This window comes from Oncorhynchus nerka, linkage group LG11 (assembly GCF_034236695.1).
Source record: "Oncorhynchus nerka isolate Pitt River linkage group LG11, Oner_Uvic_2.0, whole genome shotgun sequence".
Lineage (NCBI taxonomy): Eukaryota > Metazoa > Chordata > Actinopteri > Salmoniformes > Salmonidae > Oncorhynchus > Oncorhynchus nerka.
Genome location: NC_088406.1, coordinates 31,968,541 through 31,987,456, shown reverse-complemented (window position 1 = coordinate 31,987,456; position 18,916 = coordinate 31,968,541). Strand labels below are relative to the sequence as shown.

General features: G+C 43.6%; 1 protein-coding gene across 1 annotated transcript in view; it reads right to left on the bottom strand.

Moving 5' to 3' along the window:
• Positions 1–18,704, bottom strand: part of LOC115136697 (mediator of RNA polymerase II transcription subunit 13-like) — a 32,233-nt gene extending 13,529 nt beyond the window's left edge. The window contains exons 1-14 of the mRNA XM_029672370.2: positions 18,025–18,704; positions 16,503–16,737; positions 15,510–15,678; positions 10,575–10,720; positions 10,141–10,338; positions 9,814–9,999; positions 5,922–6,081; positions 5,704–5,817; positions 3,983–4,663; positions 3,577–3,793; positions 3,197–3,227; positions 2,950–3,071; positions 1,166–1,253; positions 843–1,051 (exon numbers count right to left, since the gene is read on the bottom strand). Of these exons, the coding sequence (XP_029528230.1) occupies positions 843–1,051; positions 1,166–1,253; positions 2,950–3,071; positions 3,197–3,227; positions 3,577–3,793; positions 3,983–4,663; positions 5,704–5,817; positions 5,922–6,081; positions 9,814–9,999; positions 10,141–10,338; positions 10,575–10,720; positions 15,510–15,678; positions 16,503–16,737; positions 18,025–18,090 (2,622 nt within the window). The 5' untranslated portion in view covers positions 18,091–18,704. The remainder of the gene's footprint in view (positions 1–842; positions 1,052–1,165; positions 1,254–2,949; positions 3,072–3,196; positions 3,228–3,576; positions 3,794–3,982; positions 4,664–5,703; positions 5,818–5,921; positions 6,082–9,813; positions 10,000–10,140; positions 10,339–10,574; positions 10,721–15,509; positions 15,679–16,502; positions 16,738–18,024) is intronic.
• Between the last annotated feature and the right edge of the window lie 212 nt (positions 18,705–18,916).

The following is an 18,916-nucleotide window of genomic DNA, read 5'->3' as shown; positions in this document are numbered from 1 at the left end:
TGCTTGCTGTTTGGGGTTTTAGGCTGGGTTTCTGTACAGCACTTTGAGATATCAGCTGATGTACGAAGGGCTATATAAATACATTTGATTTGATTTGATACTTCAGCAAGTCTAAGCTTAGAGAAAGTATTGAAGCTGACAACAGCATGACTAGACAGAGTATGTTAATAATACGTCAGTGTTATTCCACCCCCCCCCCCAAAAACAAACTTACACTACGAGCACTTTGCTGATACCCTGTACTTACTATGACATGTGGTTGTCTCACAGAGCTATCCTTAGATGAATGCACTAACTGAAAGTCATTCTGGATAAGAGCAACTGCTAAATGACTAAAAGGTTCATGTCAAATCAAGACCCTCCACACTAGACTGAAGTTAAAGGCCCATTACAATTTAAACATTTATTTTCCTGTGTTTTAGGAATATTTCCACACCATGAGGTTGGAATAATATTCTGAAAATTATAATGCCCTTTTAGTGTAAGAGCTGTTAGAAAAGACCACATGAAATTTCTGTCCATTTTGGTGGGATGGAGTTTTGGCATTGCTTGGGGACGTCACCAGGCGGTATAAGTCACTAGACCAATAACAAAGAGTTTCAAACCTCTCTGCCAATAACGGCTCTCTTTCAGGTTACATATCCCTCATTAGGCCCCACACTGCAACCACCCCTAAAGTCCTAGCAAAATTCTTGCTTGAGAAATTGCTCTGGCAATTTGCTAAGACGCCATTTGTTATTTTTGACCATTTTCATAGAAAACAATAAGAGTAAGTTCTTAATTATTACCCAGAAATTATTTTCAATCAAGATAAAAACAGCTGCATTGTGCCTTTAAGATACCTTGATCTCAGAAGGCTTGGGGCTGCAAAAGCCTTCCTCCACCTCCATCTTGTAGTGGCTGCTAAACTGGCTCCCATCCAGCAGAGTGAGGCCCAACCCACCCTCCAGGCCACCATAGTCCTTCCCCCCAGTGTTCATGGGGGAGTAGCCAATCATGTGCTGTTCCAGAGAGGGAGGGGTGGGGAACATCTTGTGCAGGTCAGCAGAGCCTGGGGACAGGAAGGTGAACAGAGGAATCACCCTATTGTTTGGTAAATTAATGTAGGATACAGTGATGACCTAAAGAGAAACTTTAGGGAAGGAATTGGAGAAAGTGAACATACTTATGCAGGACAGAGGGTCCAGATTTGATGTTTTGTGTTCCTTACTGCCAAACTTGTCTCCATGTACTCCTGCTCTCCTGGATCCAGGCTGTTGGGGACAGATCATTTTAAAAAGGCTTTGAACAGAGAGCTTTTCTAAGACTTTACACAATGTTCTGTTAGCAAAGTATCAACCTAAGATATGGAAATGGACAAAAGGATATGTATCCCAAACCATGTTGCCCCCCATGTAGATGAGAACTACAGTGCCTACAGAAAGTATTCATACCTCTTAACTTACTCAAAATGTTGTTAATGCCTGAATTCAAAATGGATAAAATAGTTTTTTGCCCACCCATCTACACACAATAACCCATGACAAAGTGAACAAATATTTTGAGAAATGTTAACAAATGTATTAATAATGAATTGCAGAAATATATAATTTACATAAATATATACACCCACAAGTCAACACTTCGTAGAAGCACCTTTGGCAGTGATTCCAGCGTTGAGTTGCCCTGGGTACGTCTATCAATTTTGCACACCTGGATTTGGGGATTTTCTCCCATTCCAGATTTACTCAAGCTCTGTTAAGTTAGATGAAGAGCAGCAGTGAACAGTAATCTTTCCACAACAGATTTGGGCTTTGGCTGGGTCACTCAAGGACTTTCACATTCTTGTTCTGAAGCCATTCCAGCATTGCTTTGGCTGTATGCTTTGGGACATTGTCCTGTTGCAATGTAAACCTTCGCCCCGTCTAAGGTTGTTTTCACTCTAAAGCAGGTTTTTAATCAAGGATTTGCCTGTATTTTGCTCCATTCATTGTTCCCCTATCCTTACCAGTCTCCTAGTCCCTGCCTCTGAAAACCTTCCCCATAGCATGATGCTGCCACCACCATACTTTACAGTAGTGGTGGTGTTAGACGGGTGATGAGCTGTGCCTGATTTTCTCCAGACATAGCACTAGGCATTCAGGCCAAAGAGTTACATTTTTTGTCTCATCACACCACAATATTTTTGCCTCATCACACCACAATATTTTTGCCTTATGCTCAGTCTTTCATGTGCATTTCTGCAAACTCCAGGTGTGCCGTCTTGTGCCTTTTTCTCAGGAGTGGCTTCCGTCTAGCCCAAAATGGTGAAATGCTGTAGACTGCTGTCCTTCTGGCAGGTTCTCCCATCTCAGCCAATGAACTCTGTAGCTGTCAGAGTGGTCATTTGGTTCTTGGTCACCTCCCTTGCCTAGGTCCTTCTTGCCCAGTTTGGTCAGACGGCCAGCTCTAGGCAGAGTCTGGATAGTTACATATTTTTTAAATTTCCCAATGATGGAGACGACTGTGCTCTTGGGAACTTTCAACACTGGATATGGTTTTATAACCTTCCCAGATATGCTTCATCACAATTCTCTCAGATCTAAAGACAGTTCCTTGGACTCCATGTTATAGTTTCTGTTCTTACATGTACTGTCAACTGTGGGACCTTATGTAGACAGGTCTGTTTCTTCCTAAAACAATTTAATGGGCCACAGCTGGACTCCAAGTTGTAGTAACGTCTCAAGAACGATCAAAGGAAGGTTGATACACCTGAGCACAATTTGGACTGTCACAGCAAAGGACTATTTCATGTAAGAAATTTGCAAAAATCTATAAAAACACGTTTTCACTTCATCAGTATGGGGTAGCGTGTGTAGATGGGTGAGAATTTTTATTTAATAAATTTTGAATTCAGTCTGTAACGCAACAAAATGTGTATTATGTCAAAGGGTATGAATACTTTCTAGAGGCACTGTATACTCTACTGACCGCAAGCTCGTCTTCGTCTGAGTTGAAGAGGTTGTCCAGATCATTGATGGACACAGCCAGGTCTGTCTCATGGATGAGGCTGGTGGAGGGTATAGGCTTCCCACCGGCCACACCCTGACCATCTGCACACACAAAGGAAGTGCCATCAGTAACCACTCTGGATGACCATTTTATTGAAATTCCACTCGTAGTTTTATAGGAGTGGTTTAAAAAAAAAGTTTTCAACAATAAAGGAGGAAATGCTCACCATCTGCTGAAGTCCCACTGCCATCGTCACCCTAAACAAACACCAGCGTAAAGAAATGCGTTATTCTCTTGGCATCTGCTACATCACTGGCTCCCAACCAGGGGTTACTTGGTCTATCCACAGTGGGTACTTGAGAAGACCAGAAGCTTACTGGTAAAATGTACATGGGTACTTCAGGGGTACTCCAGGCAGAGCAAAATTCATTTGGTGGTACAGTAAGCAAAAAATGTTGGGAACCACAGTGCTACTTCATCCCATAAGCAAAAGTGGCATACACATGTCAACTGAACTAACAAATCCGACCACATTAGGTAGGATTAGGGAATGGGTGTAGGGATAACTATGGAATTAATTCTTAGAAACTCATGTTTGAAACTCACCTTGTGTCTCTTGCTGGTTTCTCTCTCCGATCCTGGTTTGTCCTTCTTGTCAGTGAAGGTGAACTCCTCGTCTCCCTCCACGAAGGCGTAGGGGTCTGGCTCCTCCTCATGGTCCTCGTCAGCCATGGCAGCCGCCAGGTGGCTGTTCCTCCTCAGGGTGTAGGTTCTCACCAGGTCGTCAGACACCTTCAGAGGCCTGCCAGAGCCAGACATCAACCTGGGAGGAGACAATGTTACGTAGATGTTCAGTAATCATGTGAAAGCAGGGGAAACTGCATATATAATGCTCAAAGTGGATATAGAGAGAGGGAGAAAACAAATATCTATCATAGCCACTCATCACCTTGGTGCTTGTAGTAAGGTTTATCATTACATCTTGAAAGAGAGGAAGGGGTAGTGTACTCACTCTGTGACAGAGACAATGTTCTCCTGCCCTCCTCCTCCCCCAGAGTCATCCTGTAGTTTGTCCACAGGTAGCAGTGGTGTCAAGAAGTCTGAGGCCTTCTTCCGTGGCAGGTTGAAGTACTTCCAGGGGTTGTGGGCCGAGTCTTCGTTGGGGTTGATGGCTGAGCCCACGTAGGCAGTGGGTTCCAGGGATTCAGGGTAGGTATGGGGGAAAGGCAGGGGCAGATCAGACAAGGTCTTCTGAGGCAGCAGGCAGGGCTCAGAGGAGGGGGGGTAGAAGTGTTGGTGGATGGGCGTGGAGGAGCTCTTCATGGCCCCAGGGTCTTCCTCCCCGTGCTCGCAGGGGTGGGGGCTGAGAGGTGGGGGCTGGGGGGAGCCAGCCAGGTCTTGGGGGGTCCCGTGGGTGTGCAACATGGGGGCTTTGGAAGGGGCTGTGTCTATGTGGTGCAGGCTCGGGTAGGGTCCCTCATCCTGGGTTCTAATACACAGCCTCCGGGGCTCCATGGCCTGCTCCTCAAACACATAGCTGCGGTGGTGAAAGGGTGTCTGGGGCCTCTTCTGCTGCTTCTCCCCTTTCTCCAACTTCTCGCCCAGCTTGTGTTTGGGTGGCGGCTGTGGGGGCTTGCCCACTGATGGGGGGTTTCCTGAGGTGCTGCCTAATCGTTGCTTCTGGTTTTTATGCCTGGGGTGAAGAGTCAAAATATTAGAATAGCAATTCACTGAATGTTCATTTCCAAGATGTTTGTGATAAAAATCAGACCCCCTAAAGGACTCTGGTGAGTTACAGAGAACAATTCACATCAGCCTAAAACGCATGTCAAGCAAGGCCCGCGGGCCGGATCTGGCCCATGATACATTTCTATCTGGTTTGCACAATGATTTGGGTTGTCAATTCATTTTAGCCTGCTTCCATACCGCCCACGACGCTCTGCACTACAAGTCCTAGCAAGCACTGCCAACTTGATGAGCCCCAAAGACAGTGCATTGCCACACACACCCCACTCCTCCCAGACCCACACATACACCCACCCAACCAGGAGCCAGCTAGTGCGCTGTATCACCTCATTTGCAGCAGCCAAGCTGTTTTCCTTAATGGTACTGACCGAATCTACCAGACCAAAAGTTGTAGGCTAAATGTTGATGCCAGGTTTCAGTTCCATTGCTGTAGCCTACAGACAATGCCATCTTTGATGTCAAAAAGTTATTAGATAAAGGATTCACACAAGTGAGTATGAGTTAAAGGTTGAGTCATTGACTTTATGAAATTACAGCTTGATGTGCTGTCCCATTTACAGAGCAGCAGAGGGAAAAGGCACAGGCAGTCCTCCTAAGCTACTAAAATGTTTAATTCTGGCTTTGGTTTATAAAACTGAAAACAAAAAAAACCTGCAACAAAACGCTTAAAAAATTATTTATTTTGGCCGCAGCATGTTAGCCAATGCATATCTGCAAGCATAGGCCGGACAAATATTATTTATGTTAAAATGCTATATTCAGCATCCCACGTAAATGTATAAGTGGACATCATAAAGGGGCATATTTTTTTAAATAAATATGGTCAGTTTGGGTCACAGTTCTATTCACGTTTTATTCTAAAAACAAACATAGGCCATGTCTGGACTGTAAATTCATTGTGTTTTTTCAATATGGCCCGTGCGGTGATTGAGTTTGACACCCCTGGCCTAAAACCCCCACCGTTTTATAAAACGTGATCCACAGTACCTTGAACAGTTGCAGTGTGCCCTATGCGATGACTCCACAAAATCCCATACTCCCGTTTTGTCCCCCTCCTCCTCCTCCTCACAGGTGCCATTGGTCAATGTAGCAAACTTCCTCCTGACAAAGAACCAGACAAACAGAGCTCAGCAGACAGCCTCTCCTTCAATAGACCAGTAGTATGATATGAATCAGTAGGGTGAGGTGACAGGTAGTGTACATACTTGCTCTGGGCCCGGTTGGTAGTGCACTCCTGCCACACGCTCTCCACCACCTGGGCAGCCAGCCTACGGGGGATCTTGCTGCCATGGATACCGCTGCTGTTGGAGCTGAAACCATCCACTGTCAAGCACAGCTTTAACCACCTCTGGGCTGCCTGATGATCTATAGCAGAAAAGATAGAGAAACACTTAAGTGATAATGCCCAAGAAGCCGGTGTTTGGAGGATATACAGTATTGGGCAGAGGTGTTAGCCCAGAGACAAAACACTGGCTTCGAGGGCATTATCACTTTTATAAGACTGGTTACCAACAAACTCAAAATGATTGACATATTTTCATTTAAAAAAAAAGTTATTCTGATCAATTTATTCATACTATTTCATCCTTCCGCGAGACATAGTCCTGACACAAATCTAGGGCTGCTACCTATGCAGGCTGGTTGTTTGTTCTATCGGTTAGGTTAGAACCAGTCGTTAAAGTATTTTTTGTTTTAAATCTAAGGATCGACCCAGTCGTTTGTTCTAAAAGTTCCATTGCCACAATGGCTGGTAACATTCTTATGCCTTGCTTGCTAGCCAGCCAACTTTGGCTAACAGTCACGTCAAACAGCACAGCCAGAACAGCAGCAAAGTAGCTGAATATTGTTTAAGCTGTTTTTCTAGTAAAATAATTAGGGATACATCCATAACAATGAATGTGCTAATGATGCACAATTTCACCTGGCATATAACATTTGCTCTCTCGCCAGGCCACTGTTCAGAATAGATTGCTAACTGCTCAGCTAAAACAATAACTTCGAACTGAAGCTGGAATGACAGCAAACTAGCAGCATTTTGTGATTTTCTATTGACATTTATGTAACCCCAGTAAAAAAAGAAACGTCCTCTCACGGTCAACTGCATTAATTTTCAGCAAACTTAACATGTGTAAATACTTGTATGAACATAAGATTCAACAACTAAGACAAATTGAACAAGTACCACAGACGTTACGAACATAAATGGAATGTGTCCCTGAACAAAGGGGTGGGGGTCAAAATAAAAAGCAAAAGTCAATGCAGCTGGTGGCCACACCAGATACTAAGTACTGCAGTACATCTCCTCCTCATGGACTGCACCAGATTTGCCAGTTCCTGCTGTGACATGTTACCCTCACTCTTCCACCAAGGCACCTGCAAGTTCCCGGACATTTCAAATCTCTCTGATTTGGTCCTGCCGTACATACCTACACGTACGCTACGGTCACAAGACGCAGGCCTCCTAATTGTCCCTAGAATTTCTAAGCAAACAGCTGGAGGCAGGGCTTTCTCCTATAGAGCTCAATTTTTATGGAACGGTCTGCCTACCCATGTCAGAGACGCAAACTCGGTCTCAACCTTTAAGTCTTTACTGAAGACTCATCTCTTCAGTGGGTCATATGATTGAGTGTAGTCTGGCCCAGGAGTGGGAAGGTGAACGGAAAGGCTCTGGAGCAACGAACCGCCCTTGCTGTCTCTGCCTGGCCGGTTCCCCTCTTTCCACTGGGATTCTCTGCCTCTAACCCTATTACAGGGGCTGAGTCACTGGCTTACTGGGGCTCTCTCATGCCGTCCCTGGAGGGGGTGCGTCACCTGAGTGGGTTGATTCACTGTTGTGGCCATCCTGTCTGGGTTGGCACCCCCCCTTGGGTTGTGCCGTGGCGGAGATCTTTGTGGGCTATACTCAGCCTTGTCTCAGGATGGTAAGTTGGTGGTTGAAGATATCCCTCTAGTGGTGTGGGGGCTGTGCTTTGGCAAAGTGGGTGGGGTTATATCCTTCCTGTTTGGCCCTGTCCGGGGGTGTCCTCGGATGGGGCCACAGTGTCTCCTGACCCCTCCTGTCTCAGCCTCCAGTATTTATGCTGCAGTAGTTTGTGTGTCGGGGGGCTGGGGTCAGTTTGTTATATCTGGAGTACTTCTCCTGTCCTATTCGGTGTCCTGTGTGAATCTAAGTGTGCGTTCTCTAATTCTCTCCTTTCTCTCGGAGGACCTGAGCCCTAGGACCATGCCCCAGGACCACCTGACATGATGACTCCTTGCTGTCCCCAGTCCACCTGGCCATGCTGCTGTTCCAGTTTCAACTGACCTGAGCCCTAGGACCATGCCCCAGGACTACCTGACATGATGACTCCTTGCTGTCCCCAGTCCACCTGGCCATGCTGCTGTTCCAGTTTCAACTTCCACCTGACTGTGCTGCTGCTCCAGTTTCAACTGTTCTGCCTTATTATTATTCGACCATGCTGGTCATTTATGAACATTTGAACATCTTGGCCATGTTCTGTTATAATCTCCACCCGGCACAGCCAGAAGAGGACTGGCCACCCCACATAGCCTGGTTCCTCTCTAGGTTTCTCCCTAGGTTTTGGCCTTTCTAGGGAGTTTTTCCTAGCCACCGTGCTTCTACACCTGCATTGCTTGCTGTTTGGGGTTTTAGGCTGGGTTTCTGTACAGCACTTTGAGATATCAGCTGATGTACGAAGGGCTATATAAATACATTTGATTTGATTCTGGGGGGGAATGGACCTAGCCCTCACCCTCCGATCCAACAGGTCCCAGACATGCTCAATAGGATTGAGATCCGGGCTCTTCACTGGCCATGGAAGAACACTGACATTCCTGTCTTGCAGGAAATCACAGAGAACGAGCAGTATGGCTGGTGATATTGCCATGCTGGAGGGTCATGTCAGGATGAGCCTGCAGGAAGGGTACCACATGATGGAGGAGGATGTCTTCCCTGTAACGCACAGCATTGAGATTGCCTGCAATGACAACATGCTCAGTCCGATGATGTGACACACCGCCCAAGACCATGACAGACCCTCCACCTCCAAATCGATTCCGCTCCAGAGTACAGGCCTTGGTGTAACGCTCATTCCTTCGACAATAAACGCGTATCCGACCATCTCCCCGGTGAGACAAAACCGCAACTCATCAGTGAAGAGCACTTTTTGCCAGTCCTGTCTGGTCCAGCGACGGTGGGTTTGTGCCCATAGGCGACATTGTTGCCGGTGATGTTTGGTGAGGAACTGCCTTACTGGTTAGGCATACAAGACCTTAATTGCCTACCGTCTGTAAGCTGTTAGTGTCTTAATGACCATTCCACAGGTGCATGTTCATTAATTGTTTATAGTTCATTGAACAAGCATGGGAAACCGTGTTTAACCCTTTACAATGAAGATATGTGAAGTTAATTTGTAAAAATCCAATAATTTTTGAAAGACAGGGTCCTGAAAAAGGGAGGTCCTTTTTTTGATGAGTTTTTTTATGTTGATTCATGATAATCGACTGGCTCGTCCTGACATCAGACAGGTTCATTACTATGGGACAGCTGGAAATCAAATGTCAGAGACCGGCAAGGTTAATACAAATCTCCTTAATACAAATATTTTAGTGTAGATCTATTACATAAATTGCCTGGCTGGGCTGATGAGACAGTGGATTGAGCAGTCAGATGAAACAGAGTAAATAGGTATTACAACGTCAGATTTAGCCAGTGGTAACTTGTGGAATAGACATCGCCTGGAAGGCGGTATTTATCCAATCAGCATCCAGGATTAGACCCACCCGTTGTATAAATTAATAATACTCAGTATTAGTAAATCCTTCTACTTACCAAAATAATCAGTTATGAGTTTCATGTACATGTACCTATCTAGGGAGTTTTTCCTAGCCACTGTGCTTCAGCATTGCTTGCTCTTTGGGGTTTTAGGTATCTGTATAAGCAATTTGTAAAAAGGGTTTTTATAAAATAATTTAACCTGAATGCATCAATGTTTAATCATTCAAAAGATGGACACTGAAGCCAGACAGCTATTCATATCCTATTACACCTGCAGTGTTTTTGGTCCTAATAGACTAATTAGTAAATGGTAAGGATACCCGTTTGGGCCTCCTCTGGTGATGTGGGAGGAGTAAGGGTGACAGAGGACATGGCATGGTCTTTGTGGGTCCCCTGGCCCTCACACAAGATGGCTGAGGGGTTGGCTGCGCCCTGGGCGGCTAGGGCAGGGAGGTCTGACTGGGGAACCAGTACTAGACAGGCAGGGTACACCATCCTCACTCCAGCTGGAACAGATCAGCACAACACATTTTGTCAGTGACAGCCTCATTCAGAAAACACACAATTGCATTACCACATACTAACCATGAAAATAACACATCCACACACTGGACAACACGCAACTGTAGCAACATCCTGCATCTTACCAACAAGAACCTCCACGGCTGCTAGTGAGTCGTCCTCCCAGTCTGCGTCCTCCATCTTATCCTCGGGGCGGTCCTTGGCGCTGGGGCTGATGGGATAGAACTGCCTCCACTCCTCAATGAGTTTCTGGGTGGGGTGGTCAGACATCTTGAAGGACTGGCCCGTGACCGTCCCGTTCAGACCATATGGACTCAAGATGACTGTGGAAAGGAGAGAGGGAATATGAAGTGTGAGGTCAGCACAGGTCAGAATAGAGTCGTGACTAGAGATAAATGAATTATGACAGCAGGCAAGACTATGCTTGAATTATAAATACTACTGCAGCGGCATTGCCTTTAACAAAAAAATATAATTAAAATCTATGGAAATCACAGTATCTAACCAATGACAGGTAGTTTAACTGTTGTCTCAATAGGCCATGGCTGGTTAGACCCACCCTGCAGGGGGCTGGCATTCTGCTGTGCCAAGCTCAGGTGCTCTTCACTCAGTCGCTGGACAGACTGGTGCTGGGCAATCTCTACGCTCGTGCACACATTACTGTCCCCGTGCAGGAAGAAGGTGAACGCACACGACAGGTGTTCACTGCAGAAGGGATGGAAAAACACGATCAGTCTCAGATCCACCTGGAAATATTGGTAAGACATTCCTTAGAGAAGCAATCCGAGTGAAACATAAGATTCAATGTCTTATCAGATACAGAAAACAAAATGACTTATTCTCATTTGGATTCACTGTTACAGGTTTCCTAAATGCAAAAGAAAACAATTAAAAGGTTTGAACAGGGAGGTATGTTGTCCTTGACCTGACAGGATACTTCAGACATGAAAGAAAAAAAACTATACCAAAACAATCTACAGTCATATGAGGCTGTAAGCAGGGTTTGGGCTGGAAATGAAACTGAAAGGCAAACAAAGATTTGCTGCTGTATGCAGAGTAAAGATCTTCTTGCATGATTTCTTGACAAACGGAGCAAGTCAGGATACACTGGTTTATTACAATCGGTGCCATCTTTCTTTCTGCCTCAGGCTCACTCATGTTATACATGCACTGAACAGTTAACAACAGTAAATGTACAGATTTTAAAAAACAAACGACATCCAGGGTTTTCTTCTGGATCAAAAAGGAGCGTAGGTGGTGGGTTTGGCGTGGCAATGGCTGCCGAATCTCTACACCACCATCTCGGCTGTGTAGGCATTTTAAGCCAATCTCCTGCAATTTTCACCATGGAGTGGAGATCATGAAATTTGCTACAAAAAAATAATATTTTCTACATATTCTGCCATGGAGTAGAGAATGTTATAGTTTTAAAGTTAATTTCCTGCCATTGTATGCATTTTGCCATGGCTAATGCTCAAACAAAATCAAAACTGCTAAATTAATTATTTTGGGGATTTTCAATTCTCCCCGTCTAGATTTTATATTGGTGATTGAAAACTAACAAATACATTATTACAAAAAAAGTAGGTCTATCTTTTCAACATACTTAATATGTGGTTTTAAGTTACACCGTTTGGACGCTTTGGCGGCCCGCCCAAGGATTACAATGGCCGAAAAATCCCAGTTTTCCAGTTAAATCGTAACAAAAACTTTGATTTTCTATTAGGTTGAATCAAAGGTGGGAATGTTGGCACGAGAAGGCACAAGACAGGGTTATCAATGTCAAACTAATCTTGACAATCAAAACTTTTACAGTCTGTGTTACATAGATAGCAGCTCCAGTACTTTGCTGGAAGGATAATAGTCTCAACATCTCAGAAATACAACTGATGACAGGCTATTGGTCTGTTCCTAGAGCGACAGGAAATCCCGATGAGGGCGCTCCACTAAGACGTGCCCACAAGAAAAGAAAACTGCTTCCCCAAATGCTCATTGTTCTTTAAAATAACAATTTATCCAACACCCATCTATTTTTGTGACTACCTGGACCTATCAATTGGTTTTTAAGTATTGAAACCAAACCATATGGATATGAATGAAAAGTACTTGAATAAACATGACAGTAAATATGAGCAGCAAACAATTTCAAATAGGCTACATGCCATATTAAACAGCATATAAACACTAAACTTGTCAGCAGCAGGAAGAAGGAATTTAAATAAAATACGTTGGTAGGGTACATTATTCCAAGGCTATAGCCTACAAAGAAATACATTGTGAAGCATTGCGAGTGAAACACAATAAGCTGGTAGGGAAATAAACCCTTGGCATCTAAACATTTTGTTATATTAAATCATTAGTTTATAAATTATAAGCTGTGACTTACTTAGAATTAAAAACAAATTACACAACCCCTTTTTCATGATATCCAATTGGTATTTACAGTCTTGTCCCATCGCTGCAACTCTCGTACGGACTTGGGCTGTGCAGAGATGCAGAGTAAAAAAAAAAATGGTAGGCCCAAAAAGGTTTTTAGGCAAAATTACGCAATCAAAACAGAAAGCTCCTTGAATGGGGGAATATGCCAGGCCTATTTGGCCAAAATCAATTACGGCCTATTCTATAAATAATACAACGGAAATGAAGGAAACTTTTAAGAGATCAGATTTTTAGTTTATAAATACTTTTCTACAATGATACACTTAGTTATGACTCAGTTATCTACCCACCACATTCCTTTCTTTTAGCATGTGCACAGAATAAGTATCTTGCTTTTGGGATATGTGTCTTCAGATTCCACAATGATTATTTAGTTGTGGACACTACAAGCACCACACTCCCTCCCTTGGTACTCATCTTTGTAAGTCACCCTGATTTAGCACTTGTGTGCTTTATTGGTTTCTTTATGAAAATATTTAGCTAACTCCAAGACAGTAGCTAAAGCAAGGGGATATAGCAGCACACAAGTAGACTACAAATGCATGCCCTGAGCTGGTGAAAAGAGCGTGCTCTACTCACATACTGCCTTATATGCCATTAAAACCTACTTCCAGGTCACAGTGGCTGCTTACTGTGAGGAAAATGGTCATTGAGGCCTGGCCGTCAACCAGCATGGACAACAGACAGATTATTTTAGTTTCAATTAAAAGTGATCCTCCAAGACACCTATAGACCAAAATGTGATCACCTAGTTAAAAGAAATAACAGACTATTATAAAATTGAAATGTTGAAACAAGGCTTTATTTCCTCACTAGTGCTGCCCAGCCAAGCGGGCTAAACACACCAAAATAGTTCCCGTTGACAAGGTTTGTGTAAAACAACAATGCAGACTCAGCATTAGTCCAAAGACCAGACAGAGTACAGGTGACCGTGAGACTGCTGAATCTCACTCACACACCAACTCATTTTCACCATGTCCAAGGAGGCACTGCTCTTCTTCAACACCCACTTGTAGAGGTCTTCATCCTGAACATTGTGGCCAATTCTCACACACTTCACACCCGTAAACACACCATGACAGCTTAACACCCCAGTGATCATGCACTGCTTGAATTAGCAGGGCAGGCGAAACAGGCAGGGCTCAAATTAGCCCATTAGGGCTCTCCAGGATTCCCCCAGGCCTCATTTGAGTGCAGGGGGAAGCCAAAACTGTGATGTCATTCCACTTAAAGGCGCCTGCATGCTTCCCAACCGAAGAGTTCTTGCATATACTATGACTACATAAGCTGTTAAGGCAAAAAAAATGTAGGACGCAAGCCAATGTCTATGCCCCTTCATCTAGGTTTGGTCAACAGTAGGGATTGTTCAATTAAGTTTTTTTTTTTTCATTGAGAAATACTGCACCAAACATCTTAGATGTAAAATTGCTCAACTAAGATCTTCTCTGCAAAAAACCTCAGAATGAATGACAGATTTATTCGAATAAATTTGACTATTTTGAGGAAGTGTATACTTGCTACGGCGTCTCAAATTTACAAACAGTACTATTGGTGCTTTTTTCTTGTTTTTCAAGCTAAGGTCTTTTAAAGGCTTATGCAAGCACACTCGTTTGGTCAGCCTAGCCGCCAGGAAAACTAAAGCATGCTGACGCATAACAGGGCAAAAATTAATACAGTATGCATGTCTACTCACAGCAGCAGAAAATAATTATCTGCTGCTTGTTCAGCCTGAGAAAAGGCACCACATAGATTCCCTAATGTTCCCAAATTATCTAATGGCAGTGTAGTAGTTGTCTGGAATCTGAGGTAATTTATAGATCAGAATCTGTGCAGGGCTGACTCACGTGAACAAGCATACATTCACCTGCCCCCACTAAAATACTATCTACGGACAACAGGAAACTCTCCAGACATCCAAGAAGTAATCCAGCAGAGCTATTAACAGAAAAGGAAACTGAAGTGTGAATGGCTACTAAACATATGCTGCCTTTGAAGAGCCAAGTGCCCTAGGGGGATTTCAATGAATCCATCAATCCAACGAACCTCAGGGTTTATTTCAAGAATAAATCATAAGAGACAAAAGCATCAGATAGGGAGTCACTGACAAAGTGTGTACATTTCTATGGCCTGTGTGTTACAAAGCACATGCCCGAACATCAAGTAAAAGGAAAACTATCACATTCACATGCTGACAAGATCAGGCATGCGCGTGGGTCCGCCATCGCACAAATGTTGATTTTGTCCATCCACACCAGATGCGATCAGGACAGGCAGGTTGAAATATCAAAACTAACCCTGAACCAACTATACCCATTTGGGGACAGGTCGAAACACATGAAACATTCATTGCAATTCAGCTAGCTAGCTTGGTGTTGCTAGCTAATTTGTCCTGGGATATAAACATTGGGTTATTTTACATGAAACGCACAAGGTCCTCTACTCCGACAATTATTCCACAGATAAAAGGTTAAACCTAGTTAGTTTCTAGTTATCGCTCCTCCTTTGGTTGCCAACCGCCATATAAGGTGCATTTACCACCACCAACTGGACTGTGGACCGCATTTCATCTTTCAATCACCCACATGGGTATATGATCCAAAAAAACGAGGAGAATGGAGAGGCGGGGCTTGCAGCGCATCAAAATAGAACAAAGTTATATTTTAGAGCCTGGCTATGGAGACACCCAATGACGGGAGCAGTTTGGATGAAATAGTCAAATAACGTGTACATTTATTTTGTAACACGAGTGGTGTGTTCAGCATGTCAGAAATGGCTGAATTTCACACAAGACATTAATGCACGTCATTAACACCTTCCATTGGCATTCACTCAATTTACTATAGGCCTACATTTGTGGCCAACCAATTTACTATTCTTGGCAGATGTTTTTAATCCAGTGCAATACATTACTAAAACCAATAAGGAATTACACTGGATCAGGATGCCTGGTTGAACTGCTGTAGAAATGTATTAGAAAGTTACCAGAGCACTCCGCAAAACTGATGAAGATGTCAATACACTGGTTACAGAAGAGGGTTAATATGGGGACTCTTACCTCTTACTGATGGGCTTCTCATCCTTCTCATAGGGCTTGACAAACCACTTGCCAATACGGACAAAGCTGCGGTTCATGAGGCAACGCTCCAGCAGGTTGTGTACAGCTTTGAACAGGAGTGTGCGGCACTCGTAGGACAACCCGCTCTCCCACTCGCCTTCCTCTTCACCTGAGCCAGGGAGAGAGCAAAGACAGTCAAATAGCTGCTGAATGCTCTATCAACATCACAACTTTAAACTGTAAACAATAACTAAAGGATTGGTGGTGTTGCCATTTGTTATGGGTTCAAACAAGATTGGATAGGAATTTTTGACTATCTGCCAATGTTTACGATGAAACTCAACACATTATGCAACTATGGAAATAATATGTTAAAGGAAAAATCGACTAAAAAACAGCAGTCAAACTGTGTAGCTTTCATGGACATTCAAGAAGCAAAGTGTCACCACCCACACAATCATGATGCATTATATCCAAAAGATCATTTGAGTGGAGTTTCCCTTTAAGCTTTCACAATGAACTATTGCAACAGTTTGACGGGTGGTGGGGATACAAAAGGTAAGTTCACCTGACTAGTGTAGGATAGATACTAAACAAAAATGTTCACTTTGTTTTATCAGTGGCAAGGACTATAAGATCTAGCCACCAGGCAGCCACTTAGCTTCATCCTGTAGGCAGCTAACTACTGTAACAGGAGCTGCGACTCCAATGAAAAAGCAGATGGGAGATATGATTTAGGCTTTCAGCTGACCCTTCCCCAACAACAAGTAGACCTTAAAACTGTAGGCCCGACATGTAAACTACTTGCATCTTTTGGTAGTGAAAGATGCAGGTAGTCATTGAAGTGCACCAGGCTGTGGACTACTGGACAACTCATCTGAGCAGTGCCTTGCATGACTCTGGCAGCCTCTCTCCAAAAGTCAGAGTTTATCATAACTCCAATGCCATGTGAGCCACAAACATAACCTTCCCGTAGCAGAGGCTTGCCCTTACTTGACAGATCGTGGTGGATGAGTTCGGCGAAGCTGGGGTCGTCCCCCCACCAGAAGAGCCAGAGCTCACGGCGGCCCGGGGTGTGGTGCCTCCGCCAGACGCTTAGCACATCGGCCGCCAGGCACCGGCTGAAGCTGCACAGGATGGGGTCTTCCTCTGTCACGGGAAAGAGGATGGGCGAGGAGGTGGGCCCCTGCCACACAAAACGTCGCCATTTTATCCCAGTCAGGTCAGCCTGGGGGATGGGGTGAGAAAAGAGAGAGCTGAGACAGAGGTTCAATCCCAAATGGACACTAGAACCTATGCACTTGTAGAGATCTGAGAGGATTTCACAGGTGCAACTAATATGGTAATCGCTCTACCTTGCCCTCTGATAGGCTCAATGGAAGTTTCACCATATTCCTTGCAGATCTCCGAAAGTACGTAGGGTCCATTTGGGATTGGCCCAGAGACAAGGGGCAAGCCGGCTGAATGTAAAGCAGTGCAGTAGTAGCCTAACTCCTGGGACAACTTTAACAGCTGCTTTATCTAACCAGTGTGAAGTACCTCCAAATACAAAATGTAAAAGATGCAGTTGTTCCTTTGTGTGCAACCTAACCTTCCAAATCATTAGTCTTTAGGGTTCAAAGGGTGGGAAACCCATTTCTATCTAAGCATTTAGTGCCAATGGTTATTACCTAGAATATTCAATATAGAATAGCTTCGAATGCTATGCAACATTTTCTAGAACAAGAATATAGAATCGATTCAAAATATGACAAGACATTTCTTATATCCTAGTTTTAATAAAATATACAGTTTCAGGATCACTAAAACTATTGGCCTATAGTTGATATAAGGTACACTTGTCTTAGTACCCTGTTGAAAGTTCTATCCATAAGGGAGTACCACATAACACTACAATGAGGAAGTGTGCAACTCACTAGCTTCATTAGTTGTAGTTGACAGCACTGGTGATAGGAATGCTCACTGAAGAAAACAATACTGTAGACCTAGTCATAGGCTGACTCATATTGTTGGCCTAAAAAGTTAGCCATAACTAACTAACCAAGCATCAAGTTGTAAACAAACGCTAATGTACACTATGACTAGTTGCTAAGAAATAGTTAGTTGGATAGAAGAAATTGAAATCAAATATATAGCTAATGGTAATGAGGTGAAGAATAATCATTAACATCTCACAATGACAGACAACCTCACAAAATAACCTGAACATTGCATGCCAGTTAGCCAACATTAGCTAGCTAGCGAAATGATTACTAGCTAAGTAAGAATGTTTGTAGTTGAATCTGGTGTACTTGAATTGCTATAAACTAACATCGTATCAACAAAGTATTAATGTTAGCTAACTACAGTTAAGTCACTTGCAAAATTGCATTACACAGTAATCTAGAACAGGCCTTGACGCCTCCAGTCAGCTGCAGTCAAGCGGTTTAGCTTGCTGTCTGCCTAGCCAAAATGGCTTTATGGCCTCAGTTTGAGCTAGCTAACGTTAGCATGCCAACATAGTTTAATCACTCACCAGGCAAAATAGGTTGGAGTGGCAGTCCTCTAAACTGGCCCCGTTTGGTACAAAACATGAACTCATCCTCACAGCGTGGTTGAACAATCCATTGTCTCAGTTACCGAGAAGAGCAATATTCAGCCAAGTTATTTGATCTGGATATTGAGTATTTAGTCAACTAACCCAGAAAACTAAGATGCTAACTTGCTAGTTATTTATACAACCGGTTGATGCCTAGCCACTATGCTAGCTTCTTGCTTGCTAAACAGTCTCGCTGTCTTAATAGCCAGCTAGCACAACTAGCTAGTTAGCTTTATACGCTAACAAATTCATCAACCCCCACTTAGAGTCCGTTTTCTTACTTTACTTCATAATACGTTAACTAAAATATCTACACGAACCATACCACAGCCTCACCATGAAGTGATGTAATCTAAAACAAGTTCAGAGCAAAGAAACGCTCCCCTCCCCGAGTTAAGCTATCTAGCTAACATAGCCAAGTCAGACTAAATAAAACAGTTAGCTAACACCACCCTTAAATTCCCCATAGTCGCCGGAATCCGATAAAACTATCAAAACTTTCACTAAAATACTGACATCATGATGTAAATGTCCAGTAAGGGTAAGCATTTGCGTTTACTGATTCTCGGGTCCTGCAGGTTGCCATTTGAATTCAAGAATTGAATTCTTTAATGGCGGCCAAGAGGACAACTCTGCCTCCCAACTCCCATTGGCCAATTTGTGGCAATGGGGGGGGTCACACTATAACTGATAGCTCGTAACTGAGTTTACTGATCAAACCAATGACATCTTTGTATCAAGCCAACTCATCCTATAATGATCATTATGCTTTCAGGCTCCAGCCAGCCATAATCTAATGGAAATAGTCAAAAAAACGGAACCTCTCATC